Source organism: Manihot esculenta, chromosome 4 (assembly GCF_001659605.2).
Source record: "Manihot esculenta cultivar AM560-2 chromosome 4, M.esculenta_v8, whole genome shotgun sequence".
Lineage (NCBI taxonomy): Eukaryota > Viridiplantae > Streptophyta > Magnoliopsida > Malpighiales > Euphorbiaceae > Manihot > Manihot esculenta.
The window spans coordinates 5,569,830-5,595,233 of record NC_035164.2 but is presented as its reverse complement, the minus strand read 5'-3'; the positions used below and the strand labels follow the sequence as shown (position 1 = coordinate 5,595,233).

Here is a 25,404-nt window from a genome sequence, read left to right as displayed (position 1 = left end):
GTTCGATTTTCATAAATACTCAAATTTCGATTTTCGGTTTATTCGGTTCGGTTCGATTTTGAACCGAACCGACCGAATGCTCACCCCTAATGTCAGCAAGGATATCAGACATTCTAGCTAAATTTTTCTTATCCTCATAGAATTTAAGATGACTATCTGTTCGTACCACATCAACAACTGAAAAAGGAGATGCTGGTTGATGAGAAAAATAGTGATAATATAAATCCATAACACAGATCCACTTCCCTACAGATGCATGAAAAACAAATGCACAAGTTACCTATTCGAGGCAGAGTCCAAAGTCATTCAGACACTCTGTCTTCACTAGTAGCCCCTCCTTGAGAAGTTGTATTTAACAATGGTCTTTGTGGGGCGTCTGATATTCTCAATCCATTCACTATTTACTTTTCATAATCCTGATTATTAGACCCTAATACTGGTTCATGATCACCATCATGAACTATTTCAATTTCAGAGTTGTGATGTGAGACATTGTTAGATGGTGAACCGTCAGATTCCATAATTAAATCTATATTGTCATCAATTTGAAAATTGTGCATTCTGTTATCTTGAAATCTTATTTTTTGTAGTGTAGAAGGTTCAAAATCATGCATACTACATTCTTTTGCATCTTCTCCTCCCTGATCAAATATATCCCTGACAGGTAAAGGAGGAAAAACAAAATAACTCTTTGCTACAAATTGTGATTCATGAGATTCACCCCCTCCTTTATGTGAACCATTATCACATGGGCCAGAAGCAGGTAAGAAACAAGATGAGTCATTTGTTGTGCTGTTTGTGATTCCCCTCACACCGACAAACTCACCAGAAACACTAAAACTTGCCCCTTTCACATGCACATGGTTTTTCTGTACAATTAGTATTTCTATCACTATGATTCTCTAATATGTTAGTTGTATCAATAGAAGCTTGCCTACTTTTGACTTTAGCTTCCTCTTTCCCTTCATCCTTGGAGAACATTCTCATATCCATAACTTTGGACTCCACAACATATGCTAGTGCACTAGTTCCTACACTTGAATGCATCGTTTGACATTGCTTGGTGAGGTCCTTGTAGCGCTCCCTGCAATGAAAGGTAACATAAAGCTGTTTCATTATAGCATATCCAGGGAAATTTACAAAAAAAAAAAAAAAAAAAGAAAAGAAATTAAAACAGGTTATTTGCCCCAAACCGTTCAAGTAACTAACTTAACTCAGAGAGGAGGTGGTTAAATGAAAATATCTGAGGGGCAAAGCAAGGCACAGAAAGAAGAGAAGAAAAGAAAGATGAAGATGAAAAAAGAAAGGAGAAAAAATAAATGAACTTAATAGCACAACCTCGTAATTAATTTAAAAGCCTCTATTTGGGTAAATTAGGTAAAGTTACATCTTACGTTATTATCTTATTAATCAAGAAACACGTGATCATTATTTTTCCTAGAAAAGCAGAAATAGAAAAGAAAAGGGCAAATTTCAACAATTCTCCCTTGAATATTTCACTTGTATCTTTTACCAAAGGGCCACTTTTTTTTTTTTACTTTTCTTTAGGTACTATAAAGGCATAAGCAAGCATAGTTGACAGGGATCACCAATTCAACTGCCTTTCTTCTAGAATGAATAGGATCTATCATCAAGGGTCAGAAAATGAAGAAATTGATACTGAACAATGGCATGGGCCTTTGTTTCACTTGTATCCATGTCAAGTTCCAGTACAACCTATGGTTTCACACTTTGAATGACAAGTTATTTTTACCCGAAATGGTATCATGCTGTTTGCACTATTACTGAATACATTAACACCATTACTGATAAGTTAATGTGGAAGCCACATGTGATTAAATTTTTTTCTTTTACACATGATAATTTTTAAAAATGATTAATTAATAAATTAATTAATTAATAATTTTTTAATCACATGGCTGCCACATCAGCCTATCATTAATGGTATTAATGGACTAATAGTGTTAATCACATGGTACCAATTTGATTAAAAAGAAAAAAAATTGTCTTTCAAGTGAAGTGTCAAAGTGAAACCACATTTTTTGTTTTTTTCTTTTTCTTTTTGAACTTTACATCAAAAAGAAATCATAAGAATGATAATTCACAGCAGCATTACTTTCAAGATCTTTCTTCACAATAAACAGTAAATAGAGATTTCAAAATTCAAAATAAAACCAAATTGATGTCCTCCAAACAACTACAACCCTAAGCATTCACACATCAATATAAAAGGAGCAAAGGAGAATTAACTCAATAATAAAAAAATGCAGAAAATACTGAGACACAACAACAGGTCCACCTTTTAGGAAGTGGAATAGGTTTACAACAGGAGTAATTTGATTTACCAAGATGATTCAATTAGTTAAAAGAACACACTGCAGCTAAAGAAAATGCATCTAAAGGAAATTTTGTTAGGGGAAAATGAAAAATAGAAAGCCTTGTACCTTCATGCTGTCCTCAGTTGCCTCCGGTACTTGGCAGTGCTGACCAATGCATAACAACCGAGTAGAGATTCCCAAACTTCTGGTCGTATTGTTGGATCCACACTCTATCACATGCAACAAATAAGGCTATTACATCTATATAGAAGTTAAAGGAAATAATATGAACAACTTTTAAGGTAGCAGGGAAAGATGATAATTGAGACACTGAAATCATTAAACTTAATTGTATTATCCAACATAAAACTTATCTAAAAAAGGGCAACAAGAGAAGGAAGTAGACTGAACAAACATTCAAAAGAATAGTGCAAAAAATAGCTATAACAATAAATAAAATTTGGAAGTTGCAACAGCAGATAAAGCTGTACAACTTGAGATGCAAGAAATCTCCTATGATCATAAGCACATATAACAGGTATGCCAAGTTGAGGTTGAGTGTCATTCTAAAGGTGAACAAAATAAATGCAAATTTCTATGAGCAACAGTCAAACATGTTTGGCCTCCAACAAAAATGCCTAATAAGTAGTTTAATCAAAAGGTTCCTAGCTCCTCAACAAAATGAGAAACAAATTCAAACAATACACAAATAAATAAACTAAGAAGAGAATTAATTATAAAAGATTATTTTAGAGAACAATATCAAATTATTGAGAGTTATAACAAAGATCATCAACATTTTAGTATAATAGGAAAAAATAAAAAACACATCGTGTGGTCTGGTGCTACTTCACTTTGGTGACTCTGGTTCTGTTTGTTCAATTTACTAATAGAGAATGTTTCATTTCCAATATAACTTTTAGCAAACATCGTTAAATTATAGTTTTTTCGTGTTGATATATATAAAAAAAATGAGCTGAGTATTGTCCATGTGGTACGTACATGGATAACCAGCAGCATCAATAATTCTTTTTATTCTAAAAAATAACATATATAAAATACAAGGTTAGTATATATATATCTATATATATATATATTATGTTTTATATGCATATACAAATATCATTAGTAAAAACATTTTACTTATATGTGTTGTCCTTTAAATTGTAGTAAGAAAGGATGATGTTTTGGCTTCGAAATAAGCTTATACTTCCATTTCCTCAAAAAATAAAAGCTTACACTTCCTGACCCGAGAGTACCCATTTTATTTTGGTAACATCCAGTGCCAAAGTCACTGAATGGGTAAGTCGCCAATCCCTAAAATGGACTCTGCAGATTTTAGGGGGATTTCTTTGTGTGTTATCTAACTTGACAAGATATTTTTGTTTTTAGCTTTTCTTTCAATGTTCTTGTTGTAGTTGTCTACTGACCTCATTATTTCTTATCAAAATAAAATAATATACAACAATAAATGCTCCAAACCTTGGCTTTTTTCTAGTATGGTCAATATATGAAGCAACAAGTCCAATAAACAGAAATCATCCATGTTCAAAATTAAAAGATGCTAAAAGTCAAAATAGACTAGAATTGTTTTAAAATGAAAATGAATTGAGATGATTCTTAAAAGACTCCTAATGTTCTGAGGTCCAGAAAATTGGATTTACAGTATGAGTGTAAGCTTAGTTGGAGCCGAAGCCCCTTTCCCCTTTTCCTCTTTCCCTTTTATCTGCCAATGACGTCTGACCGCTTTTCTGCTACAATACCACCTGTTTTTATCAATTAGATCCGTACGTACAGATGTGTAGGGCCCTCTCTCCTTGCAGGCGGCCATTTGGCCCGCAAGCTGTGAAATGACTGGGCTGGTAAGTCTGCCCCACGTCACATCATATGGCGAGGTCATCCCCCATTGGGCCTGTGCTCATATCTGATCCCGAGTTGCTGGGCCCAGGCCCGGGCTCGTGAAGTCAGGCTGACCTTCAAGTGTATGGTCAGGCGGGCTTTGGGCCTGCGCCCTTCTTTTGGGCCCGGCCTTGTTCTTGGGCTAGGGAAGCCCGGCGGTTATCAATAATAAAAAGTAAAGTTGGCCAATAAAGTAGATCAACATTTAATTAAGGTCAAAATTCGTAGAAGCTGGTTGGTAACCTTCATCCTTCATGTGTTTTCTCAACCTTCGTAACTCTAATCGTATTTCTCCAATATGTGAATGTATTTGGTCCCCAACCACAAATACATGGACACGACTCTTGAGTTCAATCCAGCTACACCCAGGCTCCTTACTCACTCCTCGAACTCTCATCGTGCTCCTGACTCGTTCCACATCCTCAGGCCTGCCCAAGGCAGTGTAGATACTCGACAACAACACATAAGCAGATGATTCTTGTGAGCCCAACGCCATTAGTTTCTCACCTGCATAGGCTCCCAATTCATAGTTTCGGTAATTCCTACAGGCACTTAATAAAATGCGCCATAAACACATGCCGTGGTCTATGGTTGCTGACTCAATAAATTCTTTTGCTTCCTTAAGTTTCCCAGCACGACTCAAAACATCAACCATACATGCATAATGCTCTACTCTTGGAACGATACCAAATCCGTGGAACATCATTTTGAAATACGCCCACCCTTCCTCCACCAATCCCATGTGGCTACAAGCAGAGAGAACATTCACAAATGTGACATCATCTGGCTTTGTCCCCTCTAGTAGCATTTCCTCAAAGAGATCTAGAGCTTCCTTACCATACCCATTTTGAGAAAGTCCAGATATCATCGCATTGCATGAGACTGTATCTCTCTCTGGCATTCTTTTAAATACAATGTTTCCCTCGTCTAAACTCCCACATTTTGCGTACATGGTTGAAAGTGCACTTCCAACAGGAACTTCCAGACTGAGTCCATACTTAATAGTGCGGGCATGAATCTGCCTTCCTTGATCCAAAGCAGCAAGGCTTGAACATGCTTTTAAGACACTGGCCATTGTTAGTTCGTTGGGCAAAATCCCTTCCATCTGCATTCGACCATACAAGCTTAGAGCATCTTCATTCTCTCCATTTTGTACATACCCTGCGATCATGGATGTCCAAAGAACTACATCAGGTTCTTGTAAATAATCAAAACCTTTCCGAGCATCTGCTGTACAACCACATTTTGCATACATGTCAACCAAAGCTGTCATTATATACATTTGGAACTCAAATCCCAACTTCAATAAATAGCTGTGCACTTGCTTTCCTTCTTCATCAGCACCAATATCACTACAAGCATTAAGAACGCCAACAAGGGTAAACTCACTGGGCTTTATCCCACAAAAATGCATCTTAGAGAAGAGCTTCAGAGCCTTTTGTGAATCCCCACTTTGAGCATAACCAGTAATCATAGCTGACCATGTGATAGAATCCTTAGAACCTGACGTTTCAAACACTTGAAGTGAATCATCTAAGCTCCCACATTTAGCATACATGGTAACAAGAGCATTCAAAGTAGAAACAAATGCTAACAGGCCACTTTTAACAGCTAGGCAATGTATCTGTTTGCCACTATCAATGAATTCAGGGATGGCCAAAGCACTAAGCACACTAGTGAACACGAATTCATTCAAATCTTCATCTTCCTTAAGCATCCATTCAAAAAGCCTCAAAGCCTCTCTAGCCAGCCGTTGAATCGCATACCCAGAAATCATAGTAGCCCATGTAACAGCATTCCTCTCAGGCATTATATCAAACACCTTGCGAGCCTCCAAATGTAGACCTGCCTTGCAGTACATATTAAGGAGAGAACTCCCTACATAAACATCATAAAAACTGGCCATTTTGATGGCAAGAGCATGGGCCTGTTGGCCGCCCAAAGTGCACGACAAGTTTGATGCGGCGTTGAAAACACCCGCAAAAGTGTGGGCATTTGGGAACGTATTCTCTGCTCTCATGCGCTGAAACAAATCCATGACAATTGAGGAGCCTGAGTGGCCACGCTGTGAGTAGCCATTGATAAGACAATTCCACGAGATAACGTCTTTGTCACGAATTTGTTGGAATATGAGCTTGGCTTTGGGTAAATGCCCGCATTTGGCGTAGAAATTGACGAGACCATTTGCAAGGTAAATGCAAGAAGAGGAAGAAGTGTCTTTTATAATCTGAGCGTGGAGAGCTTGGCCTTTCTGAAGACTTTTCTGCTGGGAAAACTGAATAAGCGAATTGTAGAAGGAGCGATTTTGAGAAGGAAGAGGCATCAAATCCAACTCTATTCAGTTCAAGTTTCTGGCTACTTGTCTGGTTTAAGCATTCTGCTTACCTGCATTATAATAGTCTCATATGAGTATTTTTAAATTAAATAAGGAGAAAACCAATCATCGTTACAATTACATATAAAAAAGAAATTAACAAAATAATGAAAAAAGGAAGCAATTCCATCCAAATTGAACAATTATACTATAAAAAACGTGTTTATTCAAGCTCTAGAAACATACATTAGAACTTCCAAGATATATAATAAAATGACTTCATCTATCGCCCTCTTTGGTCGAGACATGCCCTAAAATCATTTGAGTCCAAAGGGCTGGGATAGGATACACATGACCACAATTAATGATCTCATAAATTTGCCCTACCTCTATCTAAGGCAAGCTATTGCTGTCAGTTTCTTACTTAATTTCTAAACATTTTCAAATCATTATTTTTCTCCTGTGATTCTACAATCTACCCCTTTTAAAAGAATAAAGGACCTAAACTCTCAACCTTCTGAACAACGGCATAAATTTGAGTATTTCTTTTGGAAGGTTAGGGGAAAGGGGGGAAGCAAAGAGAGGGTGACACTTGGGCATGTTATTGCAGTTGATAAGAAATTACCCTTATTTCTTTCAAATCATTTTTGTTAACTGCATGAGTGGCAATGCTTTACATGAAGGCATAAACTATCCATGATAAGTAACCTTGTGCACATAGAGACAATACATTGGCTCCTAGCAGAACTCAACAGTCAAAGTCTGGTATCATTCAAATAAATAAATTACTTCAGATCAACAGTCATAGCAAGGTACACAAAGAAAAGAAGAAAAATAATCACTAAATTAAATTGTTGATAATACTAAGAGTCTTACAGCTAGTAACAACCTTTATGGGCAATTGAGGAAGACAAGGCTCCCCAATATCGTGCACCAGCGAACCAACTCTCTGAAAATTCACTGCTCCAACTTTTCCACAACTCCATTGGCTTTCGTCTTCTTCATAAGATATTTACAGTTCATACAAACCCCTCACCCTCTCTTACACACACTTCACTAATTCAACCTTTCCTTATCATCACCAGACAAATTCAATTTCAAAAATTAATCAACTACACATAAAAACAAAACAATCACATAAGCTAAACAAAATAAATGTCACTAAAAACTAACATTTTATTGCAAAAACATTAACAAATAAGCAACAATACACATCATTTTAAATAATCTATTCTAAAAAACAGAGCAAAATGATGTAAAGCATAGATTGCAAATAATTAAACCCTAATAAATAAATTTCCGATAAACATGAACACAACAAACAAACAAAAAGAAATTATTTACATAAACCAACTCATTTCAAAAATACAAAACTCACTTGAAATGAAAAAAATAGCACATCCATTGGGAGTATAAAATAGATATAAATATGTGTTGATAATCAGACGCTGGTCAGATGATTGATCTAAAGAAAGATATAAGCAAGTATCACAAACACGCACACACAGAGAGACTACCTGAAGAAGAAGAATGAAGATAATGATATCTCTGATAAAGGGCGAGGGAGAAGATGGGAGAAGGAGGAGCTCCTCCTTTGCAGCCATTAACAAATTTGTATTAGAAAAAGGCCCTTTCTTCTCTTTTTCTCTCTCGCCTTCCGTGCTTTTTTTCTTTTTTCCCCCTTCATTAGCGGTGTTACTGTACAGTAGTATTAGTAGAGAGTGATTAGCGATTTTAACTTATATATTTTAATTTTATTTAATTTGTGATCAATAAAGACGTATATTAATTTATTATATTAATTTTATTTAAGGCCTCCACGTTATTTATACTCGTTATTTTAAATTTTTATATATAAATTATTTTTTAACTTATTTATATTATAAGTATAAATATATTTATATCCTTTCAAATTATAAGTATAAATATATTATAAGTATAAATATATTTGTAGAGATAGTTAAATTCTATTGGACTAAATGCATACTTGCACATTGTTCTTTAGCACTTTCCCTATCAGACACCTCAACTTTAATCATGATCTAATAAACACAAACTTTAAAAAAACATTAGTTTTAAACCTCTAAACTTTAAAAAAAAAAAAATAACTTTTCACAGTTTTTCTCTCAATTCCTTCTGTTAGCCTTTACAGCATTTTCACAGTAAGATCACATGACCAAAATTACAGTTACACCATGATAACATGGATTAACACCAAATAAATTTACATTGTTAAACAACTACAGCGTTTTTCACATGGATTAATTTTTTAGCTTAAACTACATTTACATTGTTAAGTGCTCATACATGGTTGTTGCCATTTACACCTTCCTTCCAAAGGCAGCAACTCAAATTCACAAAAATGAGACAAAGAACAGTTATGCAAAAACGCAATCACCAATTAAATTTCCCATTGATCTAATATATTTAACAATTATCAATTAAAATACCCACTCAATTGAACTTCAGCAGGAATTCATGAGAGAAACTAACTTACATTATCATCCCTAAGCAAAGATTCAGGCAATGACCTGGAGAAATGACATCAACAGCAATTACTATACTTATCAAGTGAACAGGATTCTACGATATGGAAGCAAGAAGCGGCAACTAACCTATACTGTAAAATCTGCTGCTTTTCAGATTTAGACATTGGCAGTCCCATCAACCACCTGCACAAAAGACAACATTTGATTCATAGAAAAAAAAAAATTAAACTCTACAGAACAAAGGATGTATATAAGTGAATAAAGAAAAAATGGCAGAAAAATCTTTTATTGAACAAACCAATTCCCAGGAAAAAAAATACATATATAAAGCACAGACACTACATTGGCCAAAGTAGGTGGGGAAATGCAAAGCAGTGCTTGATTCCTTGCAATCATACTCAAATAAACTCAAATTGCTTCGTTAAATTGGATGCTAAGTCTGTAAATCAATTAAACAAAAAAAATAAAGAACTGCAGGAAAAATAAAAAAGGGAAGAAACAAGCGACCTTCTCTTGAGTTTGAGTTGTTTCTCCCGGTGATTAAGATGTGATAGAATCGATTCGCAATCCCGCTCGACAGAACCCCAATTTACCGTCCATGTAAACAGGCAAAAATGAACCTATCACTCAAGCCGTGGCAGAATGAACCTCGCCAGAATCTGCCTTCAGCAAGGAGCAGAACTGGGCGGCAGGACTGGACCAGCGGATGTAGCCACGAGGACCAGAGGAAGCGGCGGAGGAGAGCGAAGAAGCAACCAGGACCAGCGGACGCCGCAACGACGTTGACAGCGTGAAGAGCGGAGGGACGATCGGGGGGAGGCACACGGATGTACCAGAGAAGAGGAGAGGCCGAAGGTGGGAAGGGGGAGGGCAGCAGTGCTGAAACTTGAGAGTTGAGAGGTGGTTTAGGGATGGTGATTTAAGGGTCTTTTTAATAACGGATATAAGTGTTTGGTTAGGTTTATTATGTACCTTTTTATTTGGTAGCATGATTTCTATTTTTTACTTGTTAATAATTGTTTTCAGAATTTTATTTGAATAAATATAATTTTATATAAAAATAAATAATAAAATATTTTTTAAAATATGATATTAATAATAAATAAGAATACAAATATTTTATAAATATTTCATATTATAATAAGAAAAAAATTATTATTTGATTAATATGATATTAAAATTTATTAATTTTTTAATAGAAAATTTATTAATTAGTAAATTTTATTAATTAGTTTAATATTATTAATATAAAAATACAATATATTTAAATATATCCATAATTTATAACTGTGACATAATATTTTAGGTATGTAGTATATTGTTACTTCTTTACTCCCTACTTCTAAATTGCCCCATAACAACCTCCTCGGCTCCTCGCCTCCTCCTCCAGCCTCAATCCAGCCCTTTTGCCCCTAGCCTGTCGGCAATAGTAGAATCACCTCTCTAGGGCTCTATCTTTAGTCATCCCTTGTGAACTATGGATTACGTTAAAGAGTAGGAGGGGACTTTGATTCCTCCAACACAAAAATCGAATACTTAGATTCATATTCATAAATCAAATATGGGGAAGATAATTTATAAGAGGTTAAAGCATATCAACAACGTTCTTTTATGTGTGACTCAATAGGCTTATATTAATTGGTAATAGGCCTAGTCTCATAAGTCATAAGTGGTCTCTAGCAAGACATTATAACTGCCCAACTAATATGAGGATCAATAGTCCAATAAAGCCTAATAAATAGAAAATGTATTAATCCCTTTGTCACACGATATCTAGTTTGAACATAAGTCATGGTCAATGTCAAATTTATAATGTTCAAACTTATGATTTTTCGATCTCTAAGTAGACTGATAAATTCAAATGATATTGATCACACTATCAATTCATTTGAGCACGACCATGCATTTCTTAGTCTCATTTATCGAGGGGCCCAGAAGATATTTCTCTTATAGAGAGGGACAAATCCTATCTTGATTGTTCAATATCCTCTATATAATTTCTATTATGCTCAATCATAACCTTTATGATTGTCCGATTAAAAACAATGTTTGGTTATGTCAAAATATAACAGTCCTTATGTTGGAAACTATGACAATCTCAAGTCAAAGGATTAAGACATAACTATTTTGATATTCACTTATGACAATAACCCATGTAGTGATCTCAATGCGGATCCATCCAATACTTTGTTCTCTAACAAGTATCTATGATTATTGAATTATATCAACATATACATAATCATCTCATGATTATCAATCAATAATCATACTAGCTATATTTTATTATTATCAACATAATAATAAGTAACCAGAGGTGATAATCATTATTATGCAACATGCAAACAAATAATAATGATAATAAAACCCTCTTTTATTAATAATCAAAACGACATACAAAAAGGTCCAAGATAATGGCCTAGGGCAAATACACTAACAATCTCCCACTTGCCTAGGCATAATCATACAAGTATCTAATACCCATAGACCTAGTGTGCTGATCATGCTAGACCTAGTGTGCTGATCATGCTTGACCTGTGAAAGAGGCTTGGTCAGTGGATCTGCAATGTTGTCATTCGTGTCTACTTTGCATATTTTAATATCTCCTCTATCAATAATCTCTCGAATAAGGTGATATCGCCTTAGTATGTATTTAGATATCTAATGAGATCTGGGCTCCTTTGCCTGTGCTATGGCACCATTGTTATCACAATAAAGGTCCATAGGATTTGCAATGTTGGGAACCACTCCCAACTCTGTGATGAATTTATTCAACCAGACTGCCTCTTTAACTGCATCTGATGCTGCTATATACTCAGTTTCTGTTGTAGAATCTGCTACAGTGCTCTGCTTGGAACTTTTTCAGCTAACAGCTCCACCATTTAAAGTGAATACAAATCCTGACTGCGATCTGAAGTCATCTATGTCGGTTTGGAAACTAGCATCTGTGTAACCATTTACAACAAGCTCGTCTTCCAAACCTCCATAAACTAGGAATGCATCCTTAGTCCTTCTAAGGTACTTTAGGATATTCTTAACAGCTGTCCAGTGACTTTCACCGGGATCTTCCTGATATCTGCTTGTTGTGCTTAATGCATATGAGACATCTTGTCTAGTACATAACATGGCATACATGATAGATCCAATAGCAGAAGCATAAGGAATCTTATTCATTCGTTCTCGCTCATCAGATGTCATAGGACATTGATTCTTACTGAGATGAATACCATGAGACATGGGCAAGAATCCTCTTTTGGAATCTTGCATGCTGAACCTTTTCAGAACCTTGTCAATATAAGTACTTTGACTCAGACCGATTATCCTCTTGGATCTATCCCTATAGATCTTAACACCAAGGATATATGCAGCATCACCTAAGTCCTTCATTGAAAAAGAGTTCCCTAACCAAGTCTTAACCTTTTGCAAGGTAGGGATATCATTTTCAATGAGTAATATGTCATCCACATATAGGACTAAAAACACAACTGCACTCCCACTAACCATCTTGTAAACACAAGATTCATCTTCATTCTTGATGAATCCAAAGTCCCTGACTGTCTCATCAAAACGAAGATTCCAGCTCCGAGAGGCTTGCTTCAATCCATAAATGGATCTTTGAAGCTTGCAAATCTTTCTAGAATTCTCAAGGATTACAAAACCCTCAGGTTGTGTCATGTACATATCCTCGAGCAAGTTTCCATTAAGGAAAGCTGTTTTGACATCCATTTGTCATATCTCGTAATCATAGTACGCAACAATGGCAATGAGAATTCTAACTGACTTAAGCATTGCAACTGGCGAAAAGGTCTCATCATAGTCTATACCATGAGTTTGTTTGAAACCTTTTGCAACAAGCCTTGCTTTGTAGGTATGCATATTTCCATCCATGTTAGTTTTCTTCTTGAAAACCCATTTGCAACCAATGGTCTTAACACCCTCAGGGGGATCAATTAATGACCAAACTCGATTGTCATACATGGATTGCATTTCAGATTTCATGGCAGAAAGCCATTTCTCAGAGTCTGGACCTGACACAGCCTCTTGATAGGTAGTAGGCTCGTCTTGATCAATGAGCAAAAGTTCACGACTATCAGTCATGAGAAATCCATATCTCTCAGGCTGATGACGTGTCTTATCAAATCTGCGTGGGATTTGTGTCAACCTTTCAGCTTCCACAACTGTTTGTGGTTCTGGAAGTGGTTCTACCGGCGGTTCAATGATCTCTTGTGGTGCTTGAGTTTTCTCAAGTCGCACTGTACTCCCACTGAATCTCTGAGAGATAAATTCTTTTTCTAAAAAGGTACTATTTCGAGCAACAAACACTTTGTTCTCTGAGGGAATATAGAAATAGTATCCTTTGGTTTCCTTAGGATATCCCACAAAATTGCACTTGATAGATTTTGGAGCTAGATTATCTGAAATTGGGCGTTTCACATAAGCCTCACAACCCCAAATCTTAAGAAAAGACAAACTAGGCATTTTGTCAGTCCATAACTCATATGGTGTCTTTTCAACCGCTTTCGATGGTACTCGATTTAAAATGAATGCAGCTATTTCCAAGGCATAACCCCAAAATAATAAAGGGAGATTTGTTTGACTCATCATAGATCAAACCATATCTAATAAAGTTTGATTTCTCCTTTCAGAAACACCATTCCATTGTGGAGTTCCTAGTGGAGTTAATTGTGAAACAATTCCACAATTTCTAAGATATTCATCAAACTCTTGGCTCAAATATTCACCACTTCGATCAGATCGAAACATTTTAATAGTTCTACCAAGTTAATTTTGTACTTCATTTTGAAAAGTTCTAAACATTTCAAAAGATTCATGCTTATGTTTCATTAGGTAGACATAGCCATACCTACTGAAATCATCAGTGAATGCAATGAAGTACTGATAACCTCCCTTGGCACTAATGCTTAGTGGGCCACATACATCTGTATGTATTAAGCCTAATAAGTCTGAAGCCCTTTAACCTTGTCCAATAAAAGGGTCCTTTGTCATTTTACCAAACAAACAAGATTCACAATTTTCAAATGATTCAAAATCAAATAAATCTAATAAACCATTTTTATGAAGTTTAGATATGCGATTCTCATTTATATGGCTAAGACGACAGTGCCATAAATATGTTGGGTTTAACTCATTTGGCTTAGTTTTCTTAGAAGTTATGTTATATATATTGTTGTCTCTAGAATCATCTAGATTAAGGACATAAAGGCTATCATATGAATTTGCAATACAATAAATACAATAAAGCAAATCATCTTTATTAATGGACCATTTCTTATTCTTAATAAGAAATAAAAAACCTTTTTCGTCCAAAACAGAAACTAAAATAATATTCCTACTCAAAGTAGGAACATAAAACCAATTGTTCAAAATTAACAAAAGCCAATTGGGCAAAACAAGTTCATAAGTCCCTACAGCTAAGGCAGCAACTCTTGCTCCATTGCCTACACGTAGGTCCACATCGCCCTTTTTCAGTTTTCTACTCCTTTTGAGACCCTACACATTTGTACAAATGTGAGAACCACATCCGGTATCCAATACCCATGAAGTAGAAATAGATAAATTAATATCTATAACATAAATACCCGAAGTCGTAGTCTCACTACTCTTCTTCTTCTTCTTGCACTCATCCAAATAGAGTTTGCAATTTCTCTTCCAATGCTCTGGTTCCTTGCAATGGAAGCAGATTCCTTACTTAGGAACTATTTCCTTAGGAACTTTTGCCTTGGATTGCCATTTAGGCTTGCTTTGTCCCTTAGGCCCATTACCACCTTTAGACTTGGGCTTCCCCTTATTTTTCATGGGCTTACCCTTATTGACATTCAAAATTTGGGTAGGCCTTTTCTTGATATTTATCTCAGCTATTTTTAGCATCCCATGTAGCTCAGGAATGGATTTCTTCATATTGTTCATGTTATAATTCATGAAAAACTGAGAGAAACTGCCAGGTAAAGAAAGTAGGATCAAATCCGTAGAGAGTTCTAAACTCAGAGGATAGCCGAGCCTAGCAAGGTGATCAATGTGGCATTTCATCTTCAAAACATGAGCACTAACTGATTCACCTTCAACCATTTTGCATAGATTGCAAATAATTAAACCCTAATAAATAAATTTCTGATGAACATGAACACATCAAACAAACAAAAAAAAATTATTTACATAAACCAACTCATTTCAAAAATACAAAACTCACTTGAAATGAAAAAAATAGCACATCCATTGAGAGTATAAAATAGATATAAATAGGTGTTGATAATCAGACGGTAATCAGATGATTTATCTAAAGAAATATATAAGCAAGTATCACACACACGAACACACAAAGAGACTACATGAAGATGAACAAATGAAGATAATGATATCTCTGAAAAAGGGTGAGGGAGAAGATGGGAGAAGGAGGAGCTCTTCCTCCGCAGCCATTAACAAATTTGTATTAGAAAAATACCCTTTCTTCTCTTTTTTCTCTCTCGCCTTCTTTGCGTTTTATTTTTTCCCCTTCATCAACACAACTATGAACACTTATATCCTAATTGATTTAGCTATTACTGTACAGTAGTATTAGTAGAGAGTGATTACTGATTTTAACTTATATATTTTAATTTTATTTAATTTGTGATCAATAAAGACATATATTAATTCATTAATATTAATTTTATTTAAGGCCTCCACGTTATTTATACAAGTTATTTTAAATTTTTATATATAAATTATTTTTTAACTTATTTATATTATAAGTGTAAATATATTTATATCTTTTCAAATTAAAATGTTAATTGAAAATTTTTTTTTATTATCATAATAGAAAATTCTTAAAAGTATTTTTTTACCATCTTATTATTATCTCATGTTTGTTATATAATAATGTATACTATAAATTATAGATAAATTATTAAATAATACACATATACATACGCATCATTAAAATTTTAGTATTACTTTTAATTTTATTTTAAGAAAGTGATTCTATTTTTATAAATTAAAATAATAAAAATATCAATTCCAAGTTTTATTAAAATAATAAAATATTGGATGCATACAAAAAAAGTTTTATTTTGAGTTGAGTAGTAATTTGTATATACTTATATTTTTTTATCAAATTTTAATTGCATTGCGTTAACTATTATTTTTTAAAGTAATATTTTAATTATTTCCCGTGAAATTTTATTTAGAATTATAATAAAAAGGAGAGTTTAAGTAAAAATAGGATTAAAAATTTTAAATTAATATAAACTAATTAATTTAATATAAAATATTAATTAGATTAATTTTAATAACTAATTAAACTTTAATTTTTATTATAATTATTAAAAGGCATTAGGATAGTTTTGTCCATCTCATTATTTCCCTCTCTATTTTATATATGCTATTTTTTTTAGAGATTTATATTTAGTCCTTAAATATTACTATTATTAACAAGTCAGTCTCTATATTTTCAAAAATTTATTAAAACGTCATTATCTTTTCTCTCCGTCAATAAAATAGTCCTTCATTTTTAAAATTCAATTTTACCCTCAAATAAAATCTTTTATTTAGTCTTTGAATATTGCTATTACTAATGAATCATTCCCTACATTTTTAAAAATTTATTAAAACGTCCTTATCTTTTTTTAGATTTATTAAAAAGTCATTATATTTTCTCAGATCTATTAAAACGTCCTTATCGTTTCTCCCTATCAACGAACTAGTCCCTCCTCCTCTTCAAAAAACAAAAAAAAATGATGATAAAGAAAAAAAAAAGAAGAAAAAAAAAGATAATGATAAAGAAGAAAAAAAAAAAAAGAAGAGAAAGAAGAAGAAGGAGAAGAAATGATGATAATGAAGAAGAAGAAGAAGAATTGTTTCCTTCTCCTCTTAAAAGAAGAAAAAGAAAAAGAAAAATCGAAGAAGAATCAAATAAGAAGAAAAAGAAAAGGAGGAAGAATCAAAGGAGAATGAAGGAGGAGAATATGGAGGGTAATTTGGATTTTTGTTATATTTTTAACGGCAGAAATATATAGAATGACTATTTCGTAGACGGAATGACTATTTTATTGACAAAAAAAAAATAATGACGCTTTAATAGGTTTTTAAAAATGTAGAGACTGACTTATCAATAATGGCAATACTTAGAGACTAAATTATAAATCTCTCATTTTTTTTATAGTAATATTTAACTAATTGCATTATCATGATTTTTTATTTATTATTATTATTATTATTATTTTTTAAAATTAATCAAATTTAAATATTAATTATCATAATAAAATTATAAACATAATTCACTCTTAATTAAAATCGATTATATTAAATTTTTATATTTTATTTAATTAAAATTATTATTTTTTAACTAACCATATGAACTTTTTTATATACATATGTTTTAATCGAATAAAGTTATTATTTAACTAATTAAATTAATTAAATTATATTAATTTTAGTAGAAACTAATTTTTAAAATTTAATCAATCAAATTAATATTTTATATCATTTTATTTCATTTCATTAAAATTATAATTTTAGTACAATCTATTAATATTGTCCTTATATAACAATATAAGAGACTTAAAATATTAGTTAAATTTTACTTTTTTTTAGCAGATTAAAATAAAAATAATTCTTTTTTTAGCATGACATTAAATTATTATATATATATATATATTATATCTCATATTATTAGGATTTTATAACTTAAAATTTCTAAAACATGTTTATTATTTAATTTTTATTAACAAATAAAATTAATTAAAATTAGTCATTTATTTTTCATAATAATAGATATTTCTATATTTGTTTGCACTCATATAATTTCTCCTTCAACCTTTGTATTTACTTTTATTATTTAATAAATTGTTAAAATTTTATTATTGTAAAATATATAAATAAGTTGCAAAATAAAATTGTAACAAAGTATATATAATTTATTTAATTAAATATTTATGTGAAATTTATATTTACATGAATTTTTTCACTCATTATATTTACATTAATTTCAAATATATATTATAAAATATACTTCAATATCTTTTATTATAATGACAGTAATATATATTTTATAATTTAATTTTACAATAAAGTTTTAAAATTATAATATTATATATTAAAAATTAAATATAAAATTAAATCAATTAATTTTTAATATATTATTAAATTAATTAAAATATAAAAGAATATGTAATAATGGATTGAAGAGCCTTTTAATCAAGTTTGTCAAATTGAGATTAAATTGGCTTAAACTCATGAAATTTTATTTCAATGTGGATCACGTGTTATAATAGCTAAATTATACATTTTAATCAAATACTTACATAAATTATTAATTCTCCCCAATCTTTTTCTTTTTGTTAATTTTTATCAATGAGTAAAAAATAGTTTAATAGAAAGTGACTTTTTAAAGCTAATTACTACATAAATAAAGACTCAAGTGAGCTGATTATTATTATTATTACCTAGTAAGCTGATCTCATAAAATTTAAAAAAAAATGTTAAACACAAAGTTTATCTTTCAATTTTTATTTTAGTAGAAAATTAGAGAAGGAAGAACTTAAATATGGATTTAGCGAGTCATACACCTTTAAGCACCAGATCCAACCATGCTAGGCTTCCAGAACAAAGTTTAATTAATGCAAAGTTCGTAAGGATATGGGAGTGTTGCAATATGGTTATGAGCCATAGTTCCAATCCACTGCTTCCCTTTTACCTTTCTAACTTCACTCACTATCTTCATCGCTACACCTTGTGAATCCTAAAAGAACTTCCAGGATTTATCCATTCTCACTGAACAGTGATACAACAGTGTACATCCTCTTCCCCATTACTCTTGAAGTAATATGTTCATTCGCATCGGTACCTGGAAATAGATGATCCTCATCCATGGATTGTGTGTGAGAACATATTGTGCTGGAGTCCTGCAACAGTCTATTGCTACCCAGAATTGCCCTTTATCATTTATTCTTACATTGTCGGTAAAGCCTGGCAGGTCAGCTACAAGTTCCACTGTCCCAGTTTTTGGACCCTCTAGCCACAATTTCATTAATCTGCATGTCTCATAGGTTCACAAAATTATAAATTGCTAGTCTGACACTCATATTGTCACTAGTTATAATTCTTTTTTTTTTTTTGTTAAGGTCAGGTGATTTTTTTTTTCCAATTAATTACACGGTACAGATGTGACTAATTTACACTCAGGTCGGCAGTGGTATTCAGATAGAGCCCTCTCAACAATGACAATGAACCCTTGACTTTGCAGGTAAAGTCCAGTGATCAACTCCAAGCCGCTGACCCCGCTTGTTGGTTGTTAGAATGTGACTTTGATAGTAATTTTATTCAATTTCTAAACTAGAAGTCATGAGTTTCAGCAATAGAAAAGTCAAAAGAGATAAAGCTACATGCATCAACATATAAGATTATTCCATACAACCGTCATGTACAAATATTGACCATTGAACATGGTGAGATCTACATGGGACCCGCCATAAACAATGGCCACAATAAAATGGTTGTACATAAAACAGCTGCATAGTAAATTTCCCCTCGAGCTCAAAGATGTTGAAATTTTTATTGTATTTTTTAAAAAAAAGACTTGGTTAAAAGGGTTTTATATAAATTTTTTCTTCTTTTAGCAGCATGTATAAAATAGCTGTCAAAAGTTCCTACACTGTAGTAAGAGTAATAGAAAAATGGGTGCACACTCTTCTTTACCTATAATTGGTAGTCTCAGTTAATAGAAGGAAACTTTGGTCCTCAAAAAGCTGAATTCCATTTGGAAATGCCAATCCATCCAACACTACATGAATAGTTTTGGTTGGAGGATCATATCTGAGAAGCCTGCCAGTAGCTTCTCCTTCTACCAAAATGAAGAAATGGTTCCTGCAAACAATTTCCAACATTACTTCCACAGGAATTGGATTCAGCCCTCTGAAAATAAAAAACTGATAACTGCAATTGTTCACTCACACTCTAGTCATATCTCTTGCTAGTTTTTCCATTCATAATATTGTAGTGACCAAAGGGTCAAAGAATGCCTATCAACTCCTTCAGTTTTTCCATTTTACTGCACATAAGAAACAACAGCAATGATTAATTATTTTGAAGTAAAAAAATATATTCAGGTTTCATCAAAGATGATCTATGTCTAAATTAGTACAGTAAAGAATGCCCAATTTAACTCCTTAATGAGATCAGATTAAGTAGAATGATCCTAAGCATTTTAGCAATTCAACAAGACAGTAACAAATAAGTGGCATCAAAACCTGAAACCAAGCATGAGAAAACCATAAACACTGGGATATAACCAGTCAATCACATGCTTGGTACATTAAGACAAGTAACTATACCTCTTTGGAAAGGAAGGTACTAGCTCTTCCACAACTTGAACAATAACTGAACCATCTACATTTTTCTTGGGAGAATTCTGCTTTTCTGCAACCATACATGAAAATGAGAGACTTATTGATTGCATAGCAAACACAATACAAGCACTAAATTATTAGGTAGAAGGCAGCCCATTCTTCCAAGAGGTGGAATTTGTGATGGTTTAACCTTGGTGATTATTTATGTATGATCATTCCAACCTTACATTTAACATGAAAGGATGCTGCAAGGTAAGCAATTAACATCCTGAAAGTGATCTTGGATTTGCACCTCACATGCAGATAGAATAGAATATTATGCAAACAAGAAACAGTTATTAAGATTCATCAGTAAGTACCATACAAATGGCATTACCAGAAGCAACAATATTGCAGCATTTTGTCCTCATGAGAAACTATAATTGTGCAAAGAGACAGAATGATTAGATATTCATGACATTCCAAAAGATGAAATTTGTTCTTTCAATAACACAAGGCAGAAAAAGAAATTAAATGGCACATGGAAATGTCAAACACAAATATAATTAGAACAAGTACTGCTGCAATACAATCATGCTCCACAAAATTTTGTAGTATGTATAGCTCAGTTTCAAACAAAATACTGAAAAACATTCAATACCTTGATATTCTTGACTTCGGTAATCCCCTCTAGGATACAAACTCTCACTCCAATCTAAATATAAGCCTTCTTCCTGTGCAAACTTCTCCATCATACAACTAATGACATTGTAAGAAACCATGCTCATCTCATCACAGACTTCTTGGATGCCTAGATACATATTGGTATGTGAATCTTTCCCGCTGGATGTAAATTCTACCTTTCTAGAGCAAAAGTTAGAAGAGGGTAAATGTGAATTTCCAGAATCTACTGTAGTACACTGCTCAGGCTTGTTTCCTTTGATAAATACATTATTTAACCTTCCAATAGGAGGAATGTGTGGGGGAAAACCATTTCCTCTTGATGTCTCAAATTTGCCCATATTTCCTACTTCAAACCAACCTATTTCCTCATTAAGCATGCCATCAACATTGTTTTTCTCTAGGCACAAAGTGGAACCACAACTCCCATTAGGACTAGAAATTGATGGCTTGGAATCCATTGGTGCAAACTCCGAACAACTCTCTTCTAAATTGTCCAAATCAATAGAATAAGTCCTACTACTCACAATGTTTCTAGGTTGAAGTTGATGACCACCACCAGAAACAACATCATCTTTATCATACTGGCCATCATCATCATTTTCATCATGATAAACATCATCATCACCCCCACTATCATCACTTTCTTCTAATTCTTCCATGTATGCATCAGAAAAATCCTCATCAAATTCATGGGCAGGGAGCAAATCCATGACTATCTGCTTCATTTGAGCACTTACACTTAATATGCATTCAACCTCTTCTTCAATTTCATCCTTTAGCAAGCATCCACTTGGTGTACTTCTAGAACTCCTGTTGATAATGGCGAGAGCTTCCAATAATGATTTGGGAATAGTATCCAAATCACTGCATTCAAACAGATATTCAGTTAACATTTTCTTCATTGCTGTTCTTAGACACCCATTTGGGACTTTGGCATCAGGGTCTAACAGAAGCTGCAAGGTTTTTAGCTCAGGTGCTCTAACCTTTGTTTTGAGCAACCAAATGGCTTTTACTATATCATTCTGCAAGTTCTTTACTTCTGGTGAGAACAAGTTAAAGTCTTGCACAAAGGAATTTGAATATCCTGGTGTTAATTTTAGTGATAAACCTGCTACAGCAAGTGCCTTGGCTAGTGGAGCTTGCATGTCTTTCCCTTCACCAAGTTCTGAAAGCATTTTCTCAATATTCCTCCTCACTTTATAAATCAATTCTCGTCGGCTCAATCCATGTCTCTTTCGTTGTAAACGAGGAGCAACGGCTGGGACACCTCTAAGTTTCCTGTGCATAGCAAGCAGGGTTTCAGAAGGCAAATCCTCAAGCCTTTCCAGTATCTTAATAGCAGAGGCATGATGAGAATGACACGTGGGAAACAAAAGTGTCAAACAATGGTCTTGGACATTTTGTGGGTCCCTGAGAAGTTGAGATAGCTGTGTAAAAAGATCTTTTTGTACATTATTGTTTTGATTCCGTAGAACCCTTGGAATTGATTCTTTGATCACCTTTTTCATCTTTGGACGGGTTTTTATAAAGTTGACTGAGCCTCTTGTCAGTATCATCGCGAGAAGGAAAAGCCCTTTATTTGTCAAAGCATCAAGGCATGACAGAAGGAGTCTTTTCATGTTGGACATGCCAGAGACTGGTTTACATTCTTGGACAGTATTATCTTCCCTTTTGTCATTATGTAATCCAAAAGCTTCTTCAACACGCCTTTTCACAATCTCATAGAATACCTGAGAAATAAAAGCTAAATGAGTGTGAATTTAAACAGGCTGGACCTATTGCTAGAAAGTAAGCAAACAAAAGCTCAAAGAGTCGACAAAAATACATACTACAGAAACTTAGTTAATTAGCTGCCATAGAACTGCTTATAATGCTAAATTCTTATCCCCATAAAAAGATGAGGATCACCCTTGCTTCAAGCAACACTTTCTAATTATATGGAGAGAGCGACTACATTAACACCTTGATGCAAATACGGAAACTAACAGCAAGCCATGCTCTAAGGCCAGCACAATTAAGAGGCAAACACAAGCCATGTCAAGGAGTCAACAAAAAATACATACTACATCACAACTAACTTAATTAATCGCCTTTTAATTCAGAACTTCTTACAATGCAATATCATAATATACATCGAAAAATAAAAAATAAAAACCACCCCTTCTTCTAATCATATAGAAAGGTAGTGGCTCCTTTAGAACCTTGACACAATTAGGGAAAAAGAACACAAGCTGTTCTATGAGGCTAATATAACATACAAGCAACAAGCAACAAGCAAATAAGAGTAAGAATTTCTCACCTTAAATCTTTGTCAGACAATCATGTACTACATTTTATTTCTTTAATGCTTCTTAGTTTTACTAAATGCATTTCAAACAAAGAAGTTCTGCACGACAAATACTTGCATTCACAAAAGAATACAAAGACAACTAGCTATCTGACATACTCACTGTTTCTTATCCTTATTCCCAATTTTATGAGAATTGCCATTTCAATGTACTATTATCTTGTATATCTATCCCTGCTTTTATTAGGTCCCACTAAGAAGATGTCCTTGCTATTTTGAGATTTAACAAAAAGTGAGTTGCAACAATAATATTCATGATTCAAAAGATCTTTTTGGGGTATAAATATGAATATATGTGCATCCAAACTGTAGTTAGATTTCCTATGGTTCAATCATTAGAGAACAAAGGCATAGGTGGCATTGTACTTTTCACATATTTACTAAAGAAAATTTTAATAAATAGCCTCTTCAAGGAAATATCCATTTGAGGGAAAATTTGTTCTTCAAGTTCAACCCCTTTTTTTTGCACGAATGGCCGCCAAAAGATTTATGGTAGTTGTCACACAGCAGTAACAGCAAGAATAAAGGAGCATTTGTAGAGATAGTTAAATCCTATTGGACTAAATACATACTTGCACATTGTCCTTTAGCATTTTACCTATAAGACACCTCAACTTTAATCATAATCTAATAAACACAAACTTTAAAAAAAACATTAGTTTTAAACCTCTAAACTTAAAAAAAAAAAATATTTTCACAGTTTTTCTCTCAATTCCTTCTGTTAGCCTTTACAGCATTTTCACAGTAAGATCACATGACCAAAATTACAGTTACACCATGATAACATGGATTAACACCAAATAATTTACATTGTTAAACAACTACAGCATTTTTCACATGGATTAATTTTTTAGCTTAAACTACATTTACATTGTTAAGTGCTCATACATGGTTGTTGCCATTTACACCTTCCTTCCAAAGGTACAATTATCAATAAAAATACCCACTCAATTGAACTTCAGCAGGAATTCATGAGAGAAACTAACTTACATCATCATCCCTAAGCAAAGATTCAGGCAATGACCTGGAGAAATGACATCAACAGCAATTACTATACTTATCAAGTGAACAGGATTCCACGATATGGAAGCAAGAAGCAACAACTAACCTATACTGTAAAATCTGCTGCTTTTCAGATTTAGACATTGGCAGTCCCATCAACCACCTGCACAAAAGACAACATTTATTCATAGAAAAAAATAATTAAACTCTACAGAACAAAAGAATGTATATAAGTGAATAAAGAAAAAATGGCAGAAAAATCTTATATAAACAAACCAATTCCAAGGAAAAAAAATACATATATAAACCACAGACACCACATAGGCCAAAGTAGGGGGAAAAAAATGCAAAGCAGTGCTTGATGCCTTGCAATCATACTCAAATAAACTCGAATTGCTTCGTTAAATTGGAAGCTAAGTCTGTAAATCAATTAAACAAAAAAACTAAGAACTGCAGGAAAAATAAAAAAGGGAAGAAATAAGCGACCTTCTCTTGAGTTTGAGTTGTTTCTCCCGGTGCTTAAGATGTGAGAGAATCGATTCGCAATCCGCTCGATAGAACCCAAATTTACCGTCCATGTAAACAGGCAAAAATGAACCTATCACTCAAGCCGTGGCAGAATGAACCTCGCCAGAATCTGCCTTCAGCAAGGAGCAGAACCGGGCGGCAGGACTGGACCAGCGGATGCAGCGACGAGGACCAGAGGAAGCGGAGGAGGAGAGCGAAGAAGCAACCAGGACCAGCGGACGCCGCAACGACGTTGACAGCGTGAAGAGCGGAGGGACGATCGGCGGGAGGCACACGGCTGTACCAGAGAAGAGGCGGAGAGGCCGAAGGTGGTAAGGGGGAGGGCAGCAGTGCTGAAACTTGAGAGTTGAGAGGTGTTTTAGGGATGGCGATTTAAGGGTCTTTTTAATAACGGATATAGTGTTTGATTAGGTTTATTATGTACCTTTTTATTTGGTAGCATGATTTCTATTTTTTTTATTTTTTAAAAAATTAAAATTAGTTTTTTACTTGTTAATAATTGTTT

At 33.5% G+C, this 25,404-nt stretch overlaps 2 protein-coding genes and 1 pseudogene across 19 annotated transcripts; all 3 read right to left on the bottom strand.

Moving 5' to 3' along the window:
* Positions 1 to 24,941, bottom strand: LOC110612543 (pentatricopeptide repeat-containing protein At2g33680-like). 17 transcript variants are annotated; one of them, XR_006350520.1, is made up of 7 exons: positions 9,528 to 9,949; positions 9,147 to 9,203; positions 9,029 to 9,062; positions 8,049 to 8,229; positions 2,445 to 2,548; positions 281 to 1,084; positions 1 to 177 (listed from the first exon to the last, which is right to left on the bottom strand). XR_006350520.1 is itself a non-coding variant. In XM_043956099.1 (6 exons), exon 6 carries the CDS (start codon positions 6,538 to 6,540, stop codon positions 4,423 to 4,425), a length of 2,118 nt encoding a protein of 705 aa, XP_043812034.1. In that variant the 5' UTR covers positions 6,541 to 6,602; positions 7,157 to 7,293; positions 7,421 to 8,229; positions 9,029 to 9,062; positions 9,147 to 9,203; positions 9,528 to 9,949; the 3' UTR covers positions 3,847 to 4,422. The 17 variants fall into 17 exon arrangements, 16 of the variants coding, with proteins under 16 accessions (XP_043812034.1, XP_043812030.1, XP_043812031.1 ...); XM_043956099.1 differs by lacking the exons at positions 1 to 177; positions 281 to 1,084; positions 2,445 to 2,548 and adding exons at positions 3,847 to 6,602; positions 7,157 to 7,293 and having other exon boundaries at positions 7,421 to 8,229; XM_043956095.1 differs by lacking the exons at positions 1 to 177; positions 281 to 1,084; positions 2,445 to 2,548 and adding exons at positions 3,847 to 6,602; positions 7,421 to 7,643.
* Positions 18,227 to 19,996, bottom strand: LOC122721273 (annotated as a pseudogene).
* On the bottom strand, positions 19,372 to 25,281 carry LOC110613729. Of its 2 annotated transcripts, XM_021755003.2 has the most exons (7): positions 24,858 to 25,281; positions 24,478 to 24,534; positions 24,360 to 24,393; positions 21,000 to 22,752; positions 20,345 to 20,429; positions 19,965 to 20,061; positions 19,372 to 19,877 (listed from the first exon to the last, which is right to left on the bottom strand). In XM_021755003.2, exons 1-6 carry the CDS (start codon positions 24,947 to 24,949, stop codon positions 20,022 to 20,024), a joined length of 2,061 nt encoding a protein of 686 aa, XP_021610695.1. In that variant the 5' UTR covers positions 24,950 to 25,281; the 3' UTR covers positions 19,372 to 19,877; positions 19,965 to 20,021. The 2 variants fall into 2 exon arrangements, with proteins under 2 accessions (XP_021610695.1, XP_043812046.1); XM_043956111.1 differs by lacking the exon at positions 24,360 to 24,393 and having other exon boundaries at positions 24,858 to 24,918.
* Positions 25,282 to 25,404: the final 123 nt, after the last annotated feature.